Source organism: Pipistrellus hanaki (assembly GCF_964339955.1).
Source record: "Pipistrellus hanaki genome assembly, chromosome: 17".
In the NCBI taxonomy this organism is placed as follows: Eukaryota; Metazoa; Chordata; class Mammalia; order Chiroptera; family Vespertilionidae; genus Pipistrellus; species Pipistrellus hanaki.
The window spans coordinates 38,605,938-38,622,728 of NC_140519.1; the positions used below are offsets into that span (position 1 = coordinate 38,605,938).

The 16,791-nt window shown below is 37.4% G+C and overlaps 1 protein-coding gene across 1 annotated transcript in view; it reads right to left on the reverse strand.

Annotated features, from left to right (window-relative positions):
- Nucleotides 1-16,791, reverse strand: part of RGS22 (regulator of G protein signaling 22) — a 90,888-nt gene that overhangs the window by 14,994 nt on the left and 59,103 nt on the right. Inside the window, exons 15-21 of the mRNA XM_084864543.1 lie at nucleotides 13,495-13,689; nucleotides 10,780-10,872; nucleotides 8,766-8,938; nucleotides 6,835-6,997; nucleotides 5,531-5,689; nucleotides 3,109-3,177; nucleotides 169-330 (exon numbers count right to left, since the gene is read on the reverse strand). Coding sequence (XP_084720669.1) covers nucleotides 169-330; nucleotides 3,109-3,177; nucleotides 5,531-5,689; nucleotides 6,835-6,997; nucleotides 8,766-8,938; nucleotides 10,780-10,872; nucleotides 13,495-13,689 — 1,014 coding nt within the window. The remainder of the gene's footprint in view (nucleotides 1-168; nucleotides 331-3,108; nucleotides 3,178-5,530; nucleotides 5,690-6,834; nucleotides 6,998-8,765; nucleotides 8,939-10,779; nucleotides 10,873-13,494; nucleotides 13,690-16,791) is intronic.

Genomic DNA, 16,791 nt, shown 5'->3' on the forward strand with positions numbered 1-16,791 from the left:
TACAATAATAATGTATTTAAAGTAGAAATATAAACATCTCAATATTCTCATATTTGTGTGAAGGTGGCAAAATTGGGAAATATTCTCCATAATGTTACCGTTAGGAATCCATGCTAATGCGTCCCCTCCCCAGAAAGAGGCGGTTTCCTCCCACTCCCAATGAAATACCTTATATTTTTGTACTTCTTGCCAAAAGAGCACCCCGTTTTCCAGTAAATCTCCTTTGAGAGCCACGAACCGTTGGAATTGCTTCGCGGTAACTGGGTTCAGTAATGCTTTACGGAAAGCGATGATTTCAGAAGATGAAGAGATCCATTTGCTCTCCACGGGCTGCCCAAAGCAGGGAGAACAGAAAATCAGTTGTGTTCTAAAATGTAAACAAAGTCATGTAGTAGACTGAAGATCACCACATTCTATCTCCTGCTCTTTGGTCTGTGGAAATGAATAGCCTGGATACAAGAGGATTTGGGAACTTTCTCCCTCTGATTCTCTCCCCTTTGTCTCCTTTACATTTTTATGGCATCGTTTTGTTAAGGGGTAGAGAGAAAAAGCAATGATTGGTTGATTTAGAACATATGACTACATTGTTCAAGAATGTGTTATTACAGTTTGAGACTATGCTGAAAAACTACATTTTAGTGTATAGGATGAGTTCTGTGTTTAAATGGGACAAAGTAGTCATAATGTTATGATTATACATTGTTATAATATTATTTATTTTATGGTTTCATATCCTACCTTTTAAAAAGTAAAAGCAGTTGATCATTTAAAATATTTTTTTCAAGTTTTTCCAAAAGTAATTACCAATTAATTCTATTAATTTAAATAGGAAATTCACTGTGCAGCTTCACTATAAATCTAACCCGGAAAGATCATATAGTTTGGTGAATTATCTTTATATTATTTTAATAACAAATTGTTAAGAATAAAAAGAAATAATTATTAGTATATTATTTTTAATAACAGACCTCCTCTGACTGAGGATTCACTTTGCATAACAAAAAAGCCTGAAGGAGCCATGGTATTTTATTAATGGTTAAATGTATAATTTTATATCTTCACAATTTCAAGACATCTACTTCTTTTACTTCAACCATTTAGATCACATATTCATCTCTTGTTAGCCTCTTAGATAACAAAAAATACACTGAGTGGCCAGATTACTATGATTTCTGAACACCTAATAATCTGGCCACTCAGTGTACTTCTCTTGAGTACCTTATTTATTTGATATCAAAGATACTACAAATTGTGCACCTGGTCAGTTTTCCCCTTTGCACTGGCTGATAGAAAGCTCAGGGCAAATAGGTGGTTGATCTCCAGCAAAAGTCTAGAATACTTTTGGTACCCACTTGAGATACAAATACACTGAGTGGCCAGATTATTATGCATTCAGAAGTCATAATAATCTGGCCACTCAGTGTATTTTAATAAATTTACTGAATAGATTTTTTTTTTTTTTTACTGGATACATTTTATTGAAGTTCCCCAAATTCTACAACCATGCATCATTCCGAAGTCAATGTTTTAGGTGGACCTAGGAATTTCAGTAACAAACAAAACACATGCTAAACATCCATTACTGATCATGCAGAAAGTAAGTTTCATAGAATATTTCATTCTACGTGATCATCAAAATGAGACCTCAGAGAGTTCTGGAAAAAGTGCCCCGGGAACATGAAGGAAGGATCAACTAGTTCTGTCTGAAGAAGTAAAAGCTTTACTGAGAAGGGCCTTCAGGATGACATCTGAGTTGGGAACTGAAAGCTGAAGGCAACTCCAGGCAGTTGAGATGGATGAGCCCAGATAAAGCGAGGAGATGTCTATCACGGTGTTAGTGAGGCCCAGGCTGGGTTCTGTGCACGGGTAGGTAAGACCCTCACCATATGGTCCCTATTAAAATTACAGCCCTATAAATAGGAACAACTATGCATCAGACTGGGATGTTTGTTTAAAACCCACTCAGCAAATAACGTTTTAAGACCTGCTTCTTAAGATACTAAACCTTAGTAGTTTAACTAAAGCCTGTAATTTTACTTAACAAAAAAAACAACAATATATACTGCATAATAATATGAAATATAAGCTTATTGTACTCAGCATTTCAATAAAAATATAGCAAAAGACAAATATAAGAACAGGTTTTCTTTCCTCTCAAGAGGAAAATACAGAACAAGAGGAGCCTAACATATAGATTCTTCAAACAGTCAGATAAAGCCTTGTCTTTGTTAGCTTCTTAGTTTCTCTGCCTGGGTCTAGTTTAGCATCTTATCAAGACCTGTAGAAGGATAAATACCCATAAATTTGTAGGCTCAAAGAGAACACTGTATTTATTACACTTGTTAAGAAGCAAAATAGGCAATTTCTAGTAAGGTATCATATTATAGTGGTTTAAAAATTCACCAAAATGATAGGTATCTTAATTCTTTTAAGGCTAAAATGTAATTTTAAATAAAGGGGGATAACATAAGTTAATTTAACCTGCTGATTCTATTGCATGCTTCTTACTATTTTTGTGTAATCTACTCTTAGTAATAAATATCCTACCAGATGCTGGAACGAACAATTTGTCTCAATAAATCCATCTTCAAGGAAAATAAATAAAAATACATATTGAGCTCTAGCCGGTTTGGCTCAGGGGATAGAGTGCCGGCGATCCTTTGGCTGAATAGTCCTGGTTCGGTTCTGGTCAAGGGCATGAACCTCGGTTGCAGGCTTGATCCCGGCCCAGGTTGGGGTGTGTGTAGGAGGCAACCAATCAATGTATCTCCCTCACATTGTTGTTTCTCTCCCTCTGTCTCTCCCCCTCCCTTCCACTCTATTTAAAAATAATGGAAAAAAATATTCGTGGATGAGGATTAACAAAAAAGACATATTGAAAATCCAACGGACACTTCTGGGATTGAGCAGGTAAAGGAACGCTCTAAGAAGGTCCTGATACAATCACACTTCCCACTAGATTCCATCAGCCAATTAGAGCAGTGTTGGCAGTCAACTGGTGGCTTAGAAAACAGGGTCTACAATGAGCGTTTATGAACAAGAAGAGGGAGGAAGACACTTTGACAGAGTAGAACTTACAGGAGAAAGAATATAACAAATGGTTCTTACCTTCCAGATCCCAATTTTCCTTTCATGCTTCTGCAGTATGAGCTCGTCAGCGACATCTCTCAGCTGTAACTAAAAGCAGAACCAATGATCTTACCTCAAGGATTCGGAATGTTTGAAGTTTTGAAATCATCTACTAATTTATTGGCTTTAAAAAATGAGGTAGCCCTAGCTGGTAGCCATAGCTCAGCGGATAGAGCGTAGGCCTGGGTTTGATTCCGATTAAGGGCACACGCCCAAGTTGTGGGCTCAATCCCCAGTAGGGGTGTGCAGGAGGCAGCCAGTCAATGATTCTCTCTCATCACTAATGTTTCTATCTCTTTCTCCCTCTCTGAAATATAATTTTATTTTATTTTTATTAATATATCTTTTTTTTAATGAGGTAAAGGTGAGCGTGGATAAGAGATGGGCAGTTCAGAAGGGATCTGACGTAGAAATGGGAGTTCTGCCCTGTCGTTGGGCGAGTTACTCAAGTTGTCCGTTCTGAACAGTTTCCTCTTCTGCAAACTGGAGACAATAATAGCCGACTGCATCACCCTAAATATAGATGGCACTCCCACTTTGGGTCACATGGAAACTAAAGAGACAATTAGGACTTTCCAGATTTTTGTGCTATTATCTAGCCACAGTAATTTTAGATGAGTACAAAAGGTACTCAATACAGGCAGAAAATACGGAAGATATCTCTTGAGGTTACAGCCGATTGCCACTATTTTCCCTTTCTTGGGAATCACTCCTGCCAAATTTGTCCTGTGTGACTTTATCTCTTCCATAGACAGATCCAGAAGCTGAGCTACAGAGACAGGACAGAGTCACTGCCTAGTCTTTCCAACAGCCTCCGCCTGGCCCCCAACCCTCCTAAAGCTTCCGTGTCAACTCTCCCCCTAAGTGTGTGAGATGCTTTATCATAAACTAGAGGCCCAATGCATGAAATTCTTGCAAGAGTAGGCCTTCCTTCCCCCAGCTGCTGGCACCGGCTTCCCTGTAGCACTCAGGACCCAGGCTTCCCTTGCAGCCCCAGCTTCGTCCAGAAGGTTGTCTGGAAGGTCGTCCGGAAGGACGTCTGGTCTAATTAGCAATATTATGCTTTTATTATTATAGATGCCCTCTCTTCTCTTCTGTCTTTGGCTTAAGGTTGCCCAAATCAGCTTATGTCGTTGGCCACCCAATGCTAAGTCAGGAAATGACTGTAAGTTACAATAAAATTATGGTTGTAAACATAGTGAGAAAATGTGGTAAGTTATATTAGTAAGCTAAATATCTTTAAACTTGGCTTTGGGTAGAGAACTGGAGTCAGCCTGATGAAAGGAACGAGGAAATTTGAGTTATTCCAAAGCTTATTTCCAGGAACTAAAACAAGTCAGCTTTTCTCCATGTTATAAATCCTATGAGCCCAGGTGTGCTGTGTTCTCCATAACTTAAGGCTCTCAGAAGACTAAGGATATTTCCAGGTAATAAGCCTCTAAGTGTTTGATAAACTTTTTTTTTTTTTGATTCTTCCTAAAGATCATTACTAATAGCTCGTGCTTTGCATCCTAAAGTCACATGCTCTCTGTCCTTGTGTTGTTTTTGTAAAGATCAGGTTTTCCTATTTTTAGGTGTGATAATGACATTTTAAATTATCAAAGTAATACATGCTTCTTATAAAACAAAACAAAATAAAATAAAATAAAGCAAAGAAACAAACAAAAAAATCTCACACCAATTTCAAAGTATCTTTCTCATTTCCTAAAGCAATTCCTCTAGATATTTTTTTCATAAACATAAAATTAGATAGATGGATGGATGAAGAGATGGATGGATGGATGAACGTCTAGAGAGAGAAACATAAATAGACACATATATAGATGTATGCATATATAATTGAATTATCTTCTATATACTGTTCTGTATCCTGGTTTTTTCACTCAGATAAAATCTTTCATATCAGTACATGTGGAATTCCCAATTTATATTTTAATCTCATTTGATATGAAAATCTACATGGTTTCCCATGGTATGAAATTCTCATACTTCATTTAAGTGTTCCCCCTTGTATATCCTTGCCCATTTATGTGATAACTTAATAATAATAATAATAATAATAATAATAACAACAACATAAAAACAACTATATTAGTAAATAATATTTCAGTGTTTGCTATGTGCCAGACACAATGCTAAGAAATTAAACATGTATCATTCATTTCATCTTTACAACAATCCTATGAAGCGATTACTCTTATTAACCCCATTCTTTTTTAAAACGAGAAGACTAAGGTTACAAGACTTAAAGTGGTACAATTAACATAAAGCAGTGTGGAGAGTAAAACTTGGGAAGTCTGATGCCGTAGAAGTACAATGGCTGGGTCAACACGTACGTGCACGTGAGCTTCGAGAGATACTGTCTATCGCTATCCAAAGATTGTAGTGCTGACTTACGTACCCTTATCTTCTGACGCGCCGCAAACTGTTCACTCGCAAGAAACATTGGCAACCACACATTTTCCAGCCTTCTGAGGACATGCTTCTGAACTTCAACAAAAACAGGTGGCTCAAGCTGCTCGTGGAGAGTTTTGCCCCAGCCACCACTTAAACTCATGATCTGAGAAAATACAACGAGACAGAAACGACAAACGTCTGTGTGGGGAAAGAAACACCACTGGCCATTCATTTGTTAGTTCACCCAAAGCCATTTGCTGAGCACTGACAGGTGCCACAGTTCTCATTTTCTGTAAAATATCTCCTGGCTCCTTGGCGTAGAGAAAGACAGATAACTCCTCTACCACCAAACAGAGAAAAATTGAGAGGTTTATGTGATGGTTGTTTCAGGTGTGTGATTTTGCTTATGACATATTCCAAAGAACACAGGAATGGGGTTTTTATCCTGTATGAGCACAAGCAATGCCATTTGCTTCAGTGTCTTCAACTGTAAAATGAGAGCATTAGCGCAATAATTTTCTAGATTCCCTTCTAGGTGTAATATTCTGTGAATCTGTGATTCTTGTCCAGTGGACATGTTTGAGAAATAATTTTTCTTTTGTATATGAGGAAAGTGAGTCTTAGTAAAGAGACAGGCTTGGCTCACATATTATAAATGTGTAAAATACCAAACTACTGAGTTGGGGATGGTGGGATGCTAGCGGTGGTAGCAATGGAGGACTATTCCAACGATGTCTAAGATCAGGGAGGCAGAGGAAGTAGAGAAAGGCCAGGTTACACAGACAGTAGTCTGACTCACACAGGCAGGACCTTGTATAAAACATAATTTCTTTGTGCCCCAAATGTCCCTCCTGCGTACGTATTGGCTTCAACGGCAATTAACAGCTATTTCCTGCTATAAATTGTTCTGTTTTCTACCTGTTTCTGTGTACAAACCACTCAAAATTTTTGGACTGCTCTTTGAAAAAATTACCTTCATCGCAGTTCTCCTTTGATTAATAAGATTAATTAAATCTTACTAATAAATTATTTCCCATAAAAACAAGAGAGAGCCCTGGCCAGAGTGGCTCAATTGGTCCCATACACCACAAAGTTATGGGTTTGACTCCCAGTCAGGGCACATAGCCAGGTTGTGGTACCTAAAAAAAAAAAAAAAAAAAAAAAAAAAAAGAGATACCCAAAGTGTCTAGCATTCAAGTATTCAAGTCTAAAAGCAAATGAAAAAGATGGCTTTCAGGTTGCTGGCAAAGAGAAAGAAATGACTGGCTTTTATATGTCAACATGGAAAATATCTTTTCACGTTGATACCTGATCCTGCTGACGTGGAGAAGCTGGACTGTTGGGTCCAAAGAAATACGTTTTATTCAGGTATTTGTTTTTAATATAAATAGATTTTGCCTCCCTTAACTTTCGATCTTTGTAAGGTATCCTTCGGAACTGCTCAATGTCTGTCCAGCACGAAAGGTCGATGCTAAAATAAAAACAAAGTACAAGCTTTTCGTATTTATTTCTCTCAGTTTCTACTAAACCCCAAACCAAGCTGTTGTTTTGACAGAACTTAGAAAGTGGTTGTCTTGACCAGTTAACACAAGTGATCAGATGAAACTAAGAAGTCCAATATGGCGTCTCATCCTGGCTAAAAATATGAATGGATGCCAGGGGCCTTGGGGGCAGAAAAGAAACGATCACCATTGTTGGTAGGGTCCCGGAGTTCTTCCATGAATGATGGACTAGTACTCTCAGTTTCAGATGTGGGAACATCCCATCTACTGCATGTCTGTTTGGCACAAGCTAAATTTAAAATAATCCTCAGCACCAACAGAAACATATACGTGAAATGTGGCTCCCAAGTCTAATCCATCTCTACTAACTTATGAGAAAATTATTAGAAAAAATATGAACAATTTATATTAGATAAATATTTTATAAGGTCCCAAGATTCTGTGTAAAACTACGTTTGATTTATGTGTTAGCTAATAAAAGTTATAAAGTGTTAATTTCAATAGCTTAGTGAAATATAAAAGAGACACTTCTCAGAAAGAGTAATTGAAGCCTGACCAGTGTTGAGCATCAGACTACGAACCATGAGGTCACAGTTTGATTCCCAGTCAGGGCACATGCCCTGGTTGCGGGCTTGATCCCAGGGAGGGAGAGTGCAGGAGACAATCAATGAATCTCTCTCATCGTTGATGTTTCTATCTCTTTTTCTTTCTCCCTTGCTCTTTAAAATCAATAATAATAATAATAATTAAAGAAACAGTAACTGAAGCACCTGTCTAGACAAATGCAAAAGAAACAGTAGAGCTGAAACTGGTTTGGCTCAGTGGATAGAGCATCGGTCTGCGGACTGAGGGGTCCCAGGTTCGGTTCTGGTCGGGGGCATGTGCATTGGTTTCGGGCACATCCCAGTATGGGGTGTGCAGGAGGCAGCTGGTTGATACCGTGTTTCCCTGAAAATAAGACATCCTCCGAAAAATAAGACCCAGCGCATGGAAGGATAAGACATCCCCTGAAAATAAGACCTAGCGCAACTTTGGAAGAAAAAATTAATATAAGACACTGTCTTATTTTCGGGTAATTTCTCTCTCATCGATGTTTCTGGTTCTCTATCCCTCTCCCTTTCTCTCTGTAAAGAATCAGTAAAATATATTTTAAAAAAAAGAAAAGAAAAAAGAAACAAACAAACAAACAGCAGAAAAGGGACTGGATAAAACATATTGGTCTTGCCCTGGCCAATGTGGCCCAGTGAATAGAGCACTGGCCTGAGCACCGAAGTGTGGTGAGAAGTGTGGTGAGTTCAATGTCCAGTCAAGGGCATGTACCTGAGCTGCAGGTTTGATCCCTGCCCCTTTAGAGGGCAACCGATCGATGTGTCTCTTTCACATTGACGTTTCTCTCTTTCTCTCCCTCTCCCTTCCTCCTCATTCCCTTCTACTCTTTCTAAAAACCAATGGAAAAAATATCCTCAGGTGAGGATAACAAATAGATAGATAGATAGACAGATAGATAGATAGATAGATAGATGATAGATAGATAGATATCATACTGGTGTTTTAATTTAGCCAATGCTAAAAGTATCAACAAATATTATTTAACCACTTAAATAACATTTTAAAGGCTGCTATTCTTAAACTGCATTCCCCAACAAAAAGTTACCAATACAGCTTAAAAAAATAAGTAGCTTAGAAAAAAATATTTTAAGAGAGTAATATAATTTACAATGGTTACATGTTCCTTACCTTGCAGAATAAGTCTCAAGAAACTGTCGGAAATGTTCAAACTCCAGTCTGTTGTTTAGTAGGTTATTAAAATTAAAATTCTTATATTCTGCAGGGACAGCACTCCATTTTTCTGTTGGTTTAGAGACAGCAGGAGGTGGGGAAATGCCAAGTCCAATAACACTAGGAATGTCCTAGTAAAATAATACTTTTCATAAACATCTTTTAAATACAACAAATTATGTTTCAAATTTAAATAAACTAAAATAAAAATTAACTGGTAGGCCAATGCCATTTAACAGGCCAGTGGCAGACATGGGTAAAGACTCTAGAATCTAGAATTTGGTTCTAACTCATATCAAATTCTCTTCTGTTCCTTTATATTCCATTCCCTTCTTTTCATGAACATTTAGTAAATAGTTATGATACTGTATACTTGCTAATAAAGTATTAATTTTATTATTGTTGTTAGTAGAAAAGCAAAGTCTTTTATAATAAAAAGAAAACAAAAAGCATATGTAATACTACCATTCAGAGATAACCACCATTAGCTTTTTATATATATTCCCTTCTAGATTTCTTTTTGTCTACATACATATAGTTTATTAAAAATGAGGGCAGGACTATACAACTATATATGGTTTTATAACTTGGTTCTTTTTCTTAATGACATGTCATGAACATAAAACATTCTTTTATCTATAACTTAATTTCAAAAGTTACAGAGTAATGTAAGATGCTTTTCTAATAAAGATTACATCCTTTAAATGTAATCTCCTTCATATAAAAGCTAATTAGGGGGCACTTTTAAAGCCTCTGATGTTTTGCAGACAGTTTAGAAGCCCTATTCCTTCTGTAATTCGTTGTATGATTAATTTATTTCTCTATATGTTTTTAAAAAAGCACCAGATCATGATATAAACTGCCAATATTTTCAAAATCCATTTTCCATAGGAAGAAGGATAATCATGGGAGCATTGTAAATTTTAGTTCATAAAGTTTAAAACACAATTTTACAAAATGCTACCTTTGTGGATTTTTATGTATCCTTTCCAAGATATTAATTAGTAGAGTCTGAAATGGAGAACTTCTGCATTAATGAGGCAACTATAATGAAGGGTACATTTAAAAAAATAACTTTATTGTTTTTGTAAAACTTTATTGTAAAAGAATAAATATGTCAAATAGGTACAAAGAAGAAAGTAAAAATCACCTGAAACCTTACCACTCAGTCAAGGGCATGTACCTGGGTTGCAGGTTTGATTCCTGGCCCTGATGAGGGCATGTGCGAGAGGCAACCAATCGATGTGTCTCTTTCACATCAATGTTTCTCTCTCTCTCTCTCCTTCCCTCCCACTCTCTCTTAAAAAGAAGAAAAAAGAAAGAAAAGAATAAAAATCAATGAAAAAAAAATATCCTTGGTTGAGGATTAAAAATAATAAATAAATAAATATGAATCCATTTTTATGTAGATACACATTTCATATTACTGCTTTATGACCTATCATTGTTTACTGGAGCCAATCCAAAATATTTGAACTTATAAATCAAAATAACACTTTCATATCCTAGGCAATCCTATAGTCTTTTTCATTCAACTCCTCAAATTGTTTCCATATTTGAAGAAATTGTTTTGCCTGTTGATGGCATACAATAGACTCTTTCCTGTTTGGAAAACTCAATTAAACTCTTTTGTGACTTGACAACAAATAGAGGTGCTGCCATGCAGAAAATAACCAATAGCATACAAAGGAACATAATGTGGCTAGGAGGCTCTTAGCTAAGGCAGGCAAGGAGCTTGGCAACCTGTGCTACCTTTATCTGCTTTGTTTTTCTGACTTTGTCATTAAATGTGTCAATGAAATGACACCTATCAAATTGTAGCATCCTTGGCAAATCAGCAGCAGAAAAATGAAACTGCCCATCCCTTATCTTATCAGTATATGACCATCTATTCCCATCCCTGCCAATATATGTGGTGGCAATCCTCTTCAGGATAAAATTTGTGGGGTTTTTTTTTAGAGAGTTGTCTTACCTCAGCTTTCTTAAAAAATGTCTCTTTATGCAAAGCCTGTAGCTTTCTGAAGTATATGGAGTCTAGATAACGAGTTTCTTCCACCAACCTCACCTAATAAAATAATAATAAAACGTGTGACATCAGTAGGATGTGCATTATGAAACAGTGGGGGAAAGAATGCACAATTTGCCAGGAAAAGTGGGCTAAAGACCAATACACTTGCCAATAAAGTAAATTAGCCTGGAGGCAAAGGCAGGCAGACCAACATAATGTAAAAAAGCAGCTACAGCAAAGTCAGACTTTGAATGCATACAATAAAAAAGACAAGCACTTTGCCTGGCTGGTGTGGCTCAGTGACTGAGCATTGACCTATGAACCAGGAGGTCACAGTTTGATTCCCGGTCAGGGCACATGCCTGGGCTACATCCCCAGTACGAGACATGCAGAGGCAACTGATCAATGATTCTCTCTCATCAATGATGTTTCTTTCTCTCCCTCTCCCTGCCTCTCTGAAAAAATTAAAATATATTTTAAAAATTACATGCATTTCTAATTAATGATATAGTGCAGTGATTTTCAACCAGGGGCTGCAAGAATTTTTAAAACATACAATACCTGACAGCTTATTCAGGGGCACTGACCTCTTTTCCCTCAGATTGTCAAATAAAAATATGATAATAGCCAATACAGTGATAGCCTTCAGGCATGAATGCCCTGTCTTGAACCATAAATATACAGGTCATGATAGACTTGCATGTTATTGATCATGTTGCATAAGAATATTGTGCTGATTGGTTAATTTTTGGTATCAGAAATCCTTATATACTAATATAGGCACCTGATTTTTAAAAAATCACTTTGGAGCTAGAAGAATCAGTAATTGCTATTATTTCTTTTTCTTTTGTAAATCAATAAAAATTATACGCTTTTTTTGTCAGAATGACAAAATAATATATTTTTTGGTGTGCACAGAATTTAAATAACTAGCTTATGTGTGCCATGAGATGAAAAAGGTTGAAAATCGCTGATATAGTGCCACCAAGACTCCTCCTCCTTTCTGAACTCCCCTTGTGAACTAACCAATAATGGAAGCATTTTGGGTCACATTTCCAGCTTCTATTCGTTATAACAGGATAATAGTCACGAAGGCAGGCACTACTAGCGTTAGGCACCGCATAATCCACAGAACACGAAATGTGACCCAAAATGTTTCCATTATTGTGTATAGGCTCCATTGTTACCGGTCTGTGAATAAAGATTTTATTGGTATAGCGTGAGAGGAGAGCGTTAATCGTCAGATTGAACTTCCTAGTAGTCTCAGCCTTCAGAATGTGCTTTGCACTATTTTTCTATTTCATACAGTCAGGAGAACAAGGCCACTCTCCATTTCCCTGTCACAGGGAAAAATCCGTTTGGCGGCCTGAGAACGTGGTGCATTTCACAGCTGGTTTTGGTAGGCCCCTTGGTTATCCTCTCTGGGAAAGAGTCTACATCATCCAGTCAGTTGGACTTTTGGAGAAGTCTGTGGGCTGAATGTGAGGGTGTTTCTAGAATTAAGAGAGATTTATTTCTCCTCTTATTAAAAAGAATATGTTATTTGTCCCATGCATTTTTATAAGAATCATTACCAAGGCCAAACCTTTTGGTTTAGGGAACTTAGTTATAATTCTAAGCCTTTGTCATCTCAGGACCATTATCTCAGGTCCATTTTCCCTCTACATCTTATATTATATTTAAAATAACAGCTAGAGAGATACCTTTAAATTTCATCCGATAGCCTAATTTTCATAATGTAACCTATATGTTTTTGTAAAAGAAAGGTTGCAATGCTAAGTTTTCAGAACAAAGAGAAAATCAGAAATAAAAATTTAATTATTTTGGTTACTGAATTTAGTAAGCCACAAGGGTTGTTTCGGTCACAATTCAATGAGATAACTCTATCCAAGGTGTTTCGGTATTAATTTTATTTTAATTACCTAAGCTATCCCTTCTGGTGGAAGAATGACTACAAAGTTGTTGAGGAGATACGAACAGAGAATAGCAACACAGAGATAATCAGAGTCCCACCTGAAGTGACCTCATGTACGGGGCACATGCATTAACTTCATATAAAAAAAAATACCCACGAATGGTTTTGTGATTCGAAATAAATATTTAAAGAAATCTCCTCCACCCGTCAATAAAAAGAGGGAAAATATTCCAGCACCGAAGTCTCACACGACCTCCGTGGGGATGAAAAAAGATGTGCTGACACTTCTGTCCAATCAGGGGGCCTGACCTGATGAACATCTGGGCGCGCTGAAAAACAGCGCTGACACCAGAGAATGTGCTCTCCACGATCCGTATAAGACGTTTATGCTTTCCGTGGGTATAATATTTACTGTAACTCATCCAGCAACGAATTAAACGAGCTTTGTCCATTCATCAAAATTAGGACGGCTGCTGGAAATGGCAAGAAGGGACAAAGCCAGTGTATCGCCATGGCTTTGTGTGGGTCATAGGAAACCCAAGGCCAGATTTATCTCTGCTGACACATTTGCACACAGAGCTAAAAATGACACCGGTTTAAGTGTTTTACTGGGAGACAATAGGAAAACTCTGAATCCCTGGACCAACTGAGACCTTTTCCGGTAGTTTTTTTGTTTTTTTTTCTTGTGAGTGAACCATGCTGCTTCTCATCAGTTTTACAATAAGCACGACTGGTCCCCATACAGTTGATCAGGGTCACCGTACCTGTCTATAGGCAAGCTGGTCTAATTGTACCATCTTTGTCCAGGGCTCAAGGAGGAGGAGGAGAATATATTCTTCTGCTGTGTCAAAAAGGTCCTCAAAGGGTGGCTGTATTTTCATATAAATTTCTTTTTTCTTTGGCTGCTGGAGTCCAATGTCAAGAGTGGCCGAAGGAGCGATATATGTGGCAAAAAGCAACTGAAGGAGGAGGGAAAGAAAGGAGTGGATGTTGGGAGAAACCGTAATAATTAGCAGGTTCTAATTATTTTTAATAAAAAGGCATTTTTTTTAAAGGTAAGAAAAGACAAGCAAGCTCAAGTGGTTTGTTTTTTCTTTTTTTCTTTTTTTAAAGATGTGTAAAACCACTTAAGACAAAGCAGTGTGTTTACTCAAAAGACTGTCTTTTTACATTTTCTCTTCCCATTTCTTCATTTGTAATTAGTCAGTAAGCCCGTAGATCTTGCACAAGAGCAGGTGATTTAGATATTGCAATTTTTCTCAGATTACTACTGTGGATTATTGTGATTGCTTTCAAGTTTTATGTTTCCTTTTTTTCTTTATATTCATGACAGTTCCAACTGTATGTGCTACTTTCCCAAGTGGCTGCAAGTGCCCCTTGGAAAGCAAGAGGCAAGAACACACTAGAGTTGAAAGTTGACTGTTAGTCTTCTAGTCTAGAGACGGAGACTACCTGCTCTAATGAACTGAGTTACAGAGTTAACACTTTCTGCTGTAAAAATGTCTCCATCCCGTGTCCAGGCTGTGAGAGAGAGAGAGAGAAGAAGGAAAGAGGTGTGAATGGAAAGATATACACAGAACATACACAGCCTCTAGGGAAAGCTGTTAAGAACGTCTAGCTCATTCCATTCATTTGTCTTGTCTCTCAATAGTTATTTTAAATCTGAGAATCACTTTAATAACATGTTATTTTTAAAATATTACACACTGGATATGTCATGCCTTATATTATGTATCAGATTTAAATTTAGTTTTACTCAGAATCTTTAATTATTTGTATTTTATTTCAGTTTTATTTTTATACTTAGACTTTGGAGCTGATAATGTCCAGACTTAACCCAGGTATTAGTTAGACAGACAGATAGATGATGATAAGTAGATAGATAGATAGATAGATAGGTAGATAGATAGATATGTACCAAATAATACTCTAATGTAAAATAATGTTTTAAAAGTTTAAAAGGGTCCACATGAATAACGTAAGCATTTATGAGTATCCACCACAGCTTAGACACTTGGGTAGGTGCTCTGTATGCAAAGCTTATAAATAAGGCCTAACGCCTGCCCTGAAGGAGCCCATTGGTGGTGGCATGGAGATGAAAGCCAGTGGTTTCAGTAGGAAAAGTACCACCATGGAGCTATATGTTGAAATAAGATCTTCAATGATATTCTTTCCTGTCTTTTCAAGCTCACTTTTCATTACCTACCTTTTAAATTTCATACTCAAATATCAATTTTTCTTTTTTAATTGTCTAAAGTTTTACATATGTCTCCTTTTCACCTGATTGACAAACCCCCACCCCAAGCCATTCCCATCTCGGGCAAACCCCCACCGCCCCAGTGTCTGTGCCCATTGGTTATGCTAATATGGATGCATATAAGTCCTTTGGTTGCTCTCTAACCCTCCCCCCACCTCCCCTGCCATTTGTCTCTGGATCTATTATTGTTCATCAGTTTTTGTTAATCATTATATCCCACATATGAGTGAGATCACGTGGATATTTATCTTTCTCCGACTGTCTTATTTCGCTTAGCATAATGCTCTCCAGTTCTATCCATGCTGTTGCAAATGGTAAAAGTTCCTTCTTTTTTATAGCAGGGTAGCATTCCATTGTGTCAATGTACCACCATTTTTTAATCCACTCAACTGCTGATGGGTACTTGGGATGTTTCCACATCTTAGCTACCAAATATCAATTTTTCTTAATTTCCCTACAACTTGCTGTTCTGCCCTTTCATGTTTTGCAAATCTTGTATTGACCCTGCCCCATGTACATTTGCTTGATAAACTCTGATTTATTCTGTAAAATCAACAGGAATGTCTCTTCCTCTAAGAATCCTTCACTCACACCCTCCTCCCAAGATCATACTTGTCAACTGCTATACTATCACACTGTAACACTGTTAAGTCAAGTCTTCTCTTCTGGAACTAGGTCTTCGATGGCAAATACTTCAGCTTATTCATCGGTGATTCTCCAACTCCTAAAACTGTTCTTGGCAGAGAATAGATGCCATAAATGTTTATTGAATTGTACTGAATCCACTGAAAATACTCATTTATATCTTGGAATGGGGAAGGAAAAGATTCAGAAACTCTTCCAAGAGAAGATAAGTCTCTCTTATCCTTGATCCTGAAGCTAGATCTTTAAGGATGAATTAGAGTCAATCAGGAGAGAAAGTTGATGAGAAAGATCATTCGAGAAGAAGGAAAACATGGGCCAAGGCATGAGGGCCTATGAGGGTTTATGACCTGTGAGATTGTTTTTAAATGTAATTTTTTGGAATATATTTTTATTGACTTCAGAAAAGTAGGGAGAGGGAAAGAGAGATAGAAACATCAATGATGAGAGATAATCATTGATCAACTTCCTCCTACATGCCCTCTACTGGGGATTGAGCCCACAACCCAGGCCTGTGCCCTGACTGGGAATCGAGCCGTGACCACCTGGTTTATAGATCGATGCTCAACCACTAAGTCACATTGTCCAGGCATAACCTTTAAGATTTGAGCCTTCAAGTACGTAACACTGGCTAAAAGGAAGAGTTAGAATAAGAGAGGGTGCTGTAGAGGGAGGCAGGTATCAGAGCATGGATATGATCTTCTACTCATTGGTAAGGAATTTGAATTTTTACCTGAAGATACATGATGGGGAAACTCTGAGAAGTGACTTCATTGGCTATGAATTTCAGAAATAAATCACTATGGCATCAGGAGGGAGAAACAGTTTGAGCAGATCAGGATTGGAGGCCATTTGGAAGTCATTTCAGTAGTCAAATAAAAAATTATATGCCACCTTCATCTCTTACCCGCTCTTCTGCCATAGCCTCTTCACTGGTCTTGCCTCTTCACTGGTCTTCCTCTTTGCTCTCTTACAGCTTTACCACAGCAAACAGTGAAACCACTATGTGTGTCACTTTTCTTCTCAAACTCCCATCTTCCCATCTCACACTTAGAACAACCACAGTCCTTACAATTACCTATCGGTGGAGGTTTTAGAAGTTTCTCAATGCCGAGGGGATATGGATCATTGTAGTTTAGTACCTGGCAGTGAGGAAGCCCCT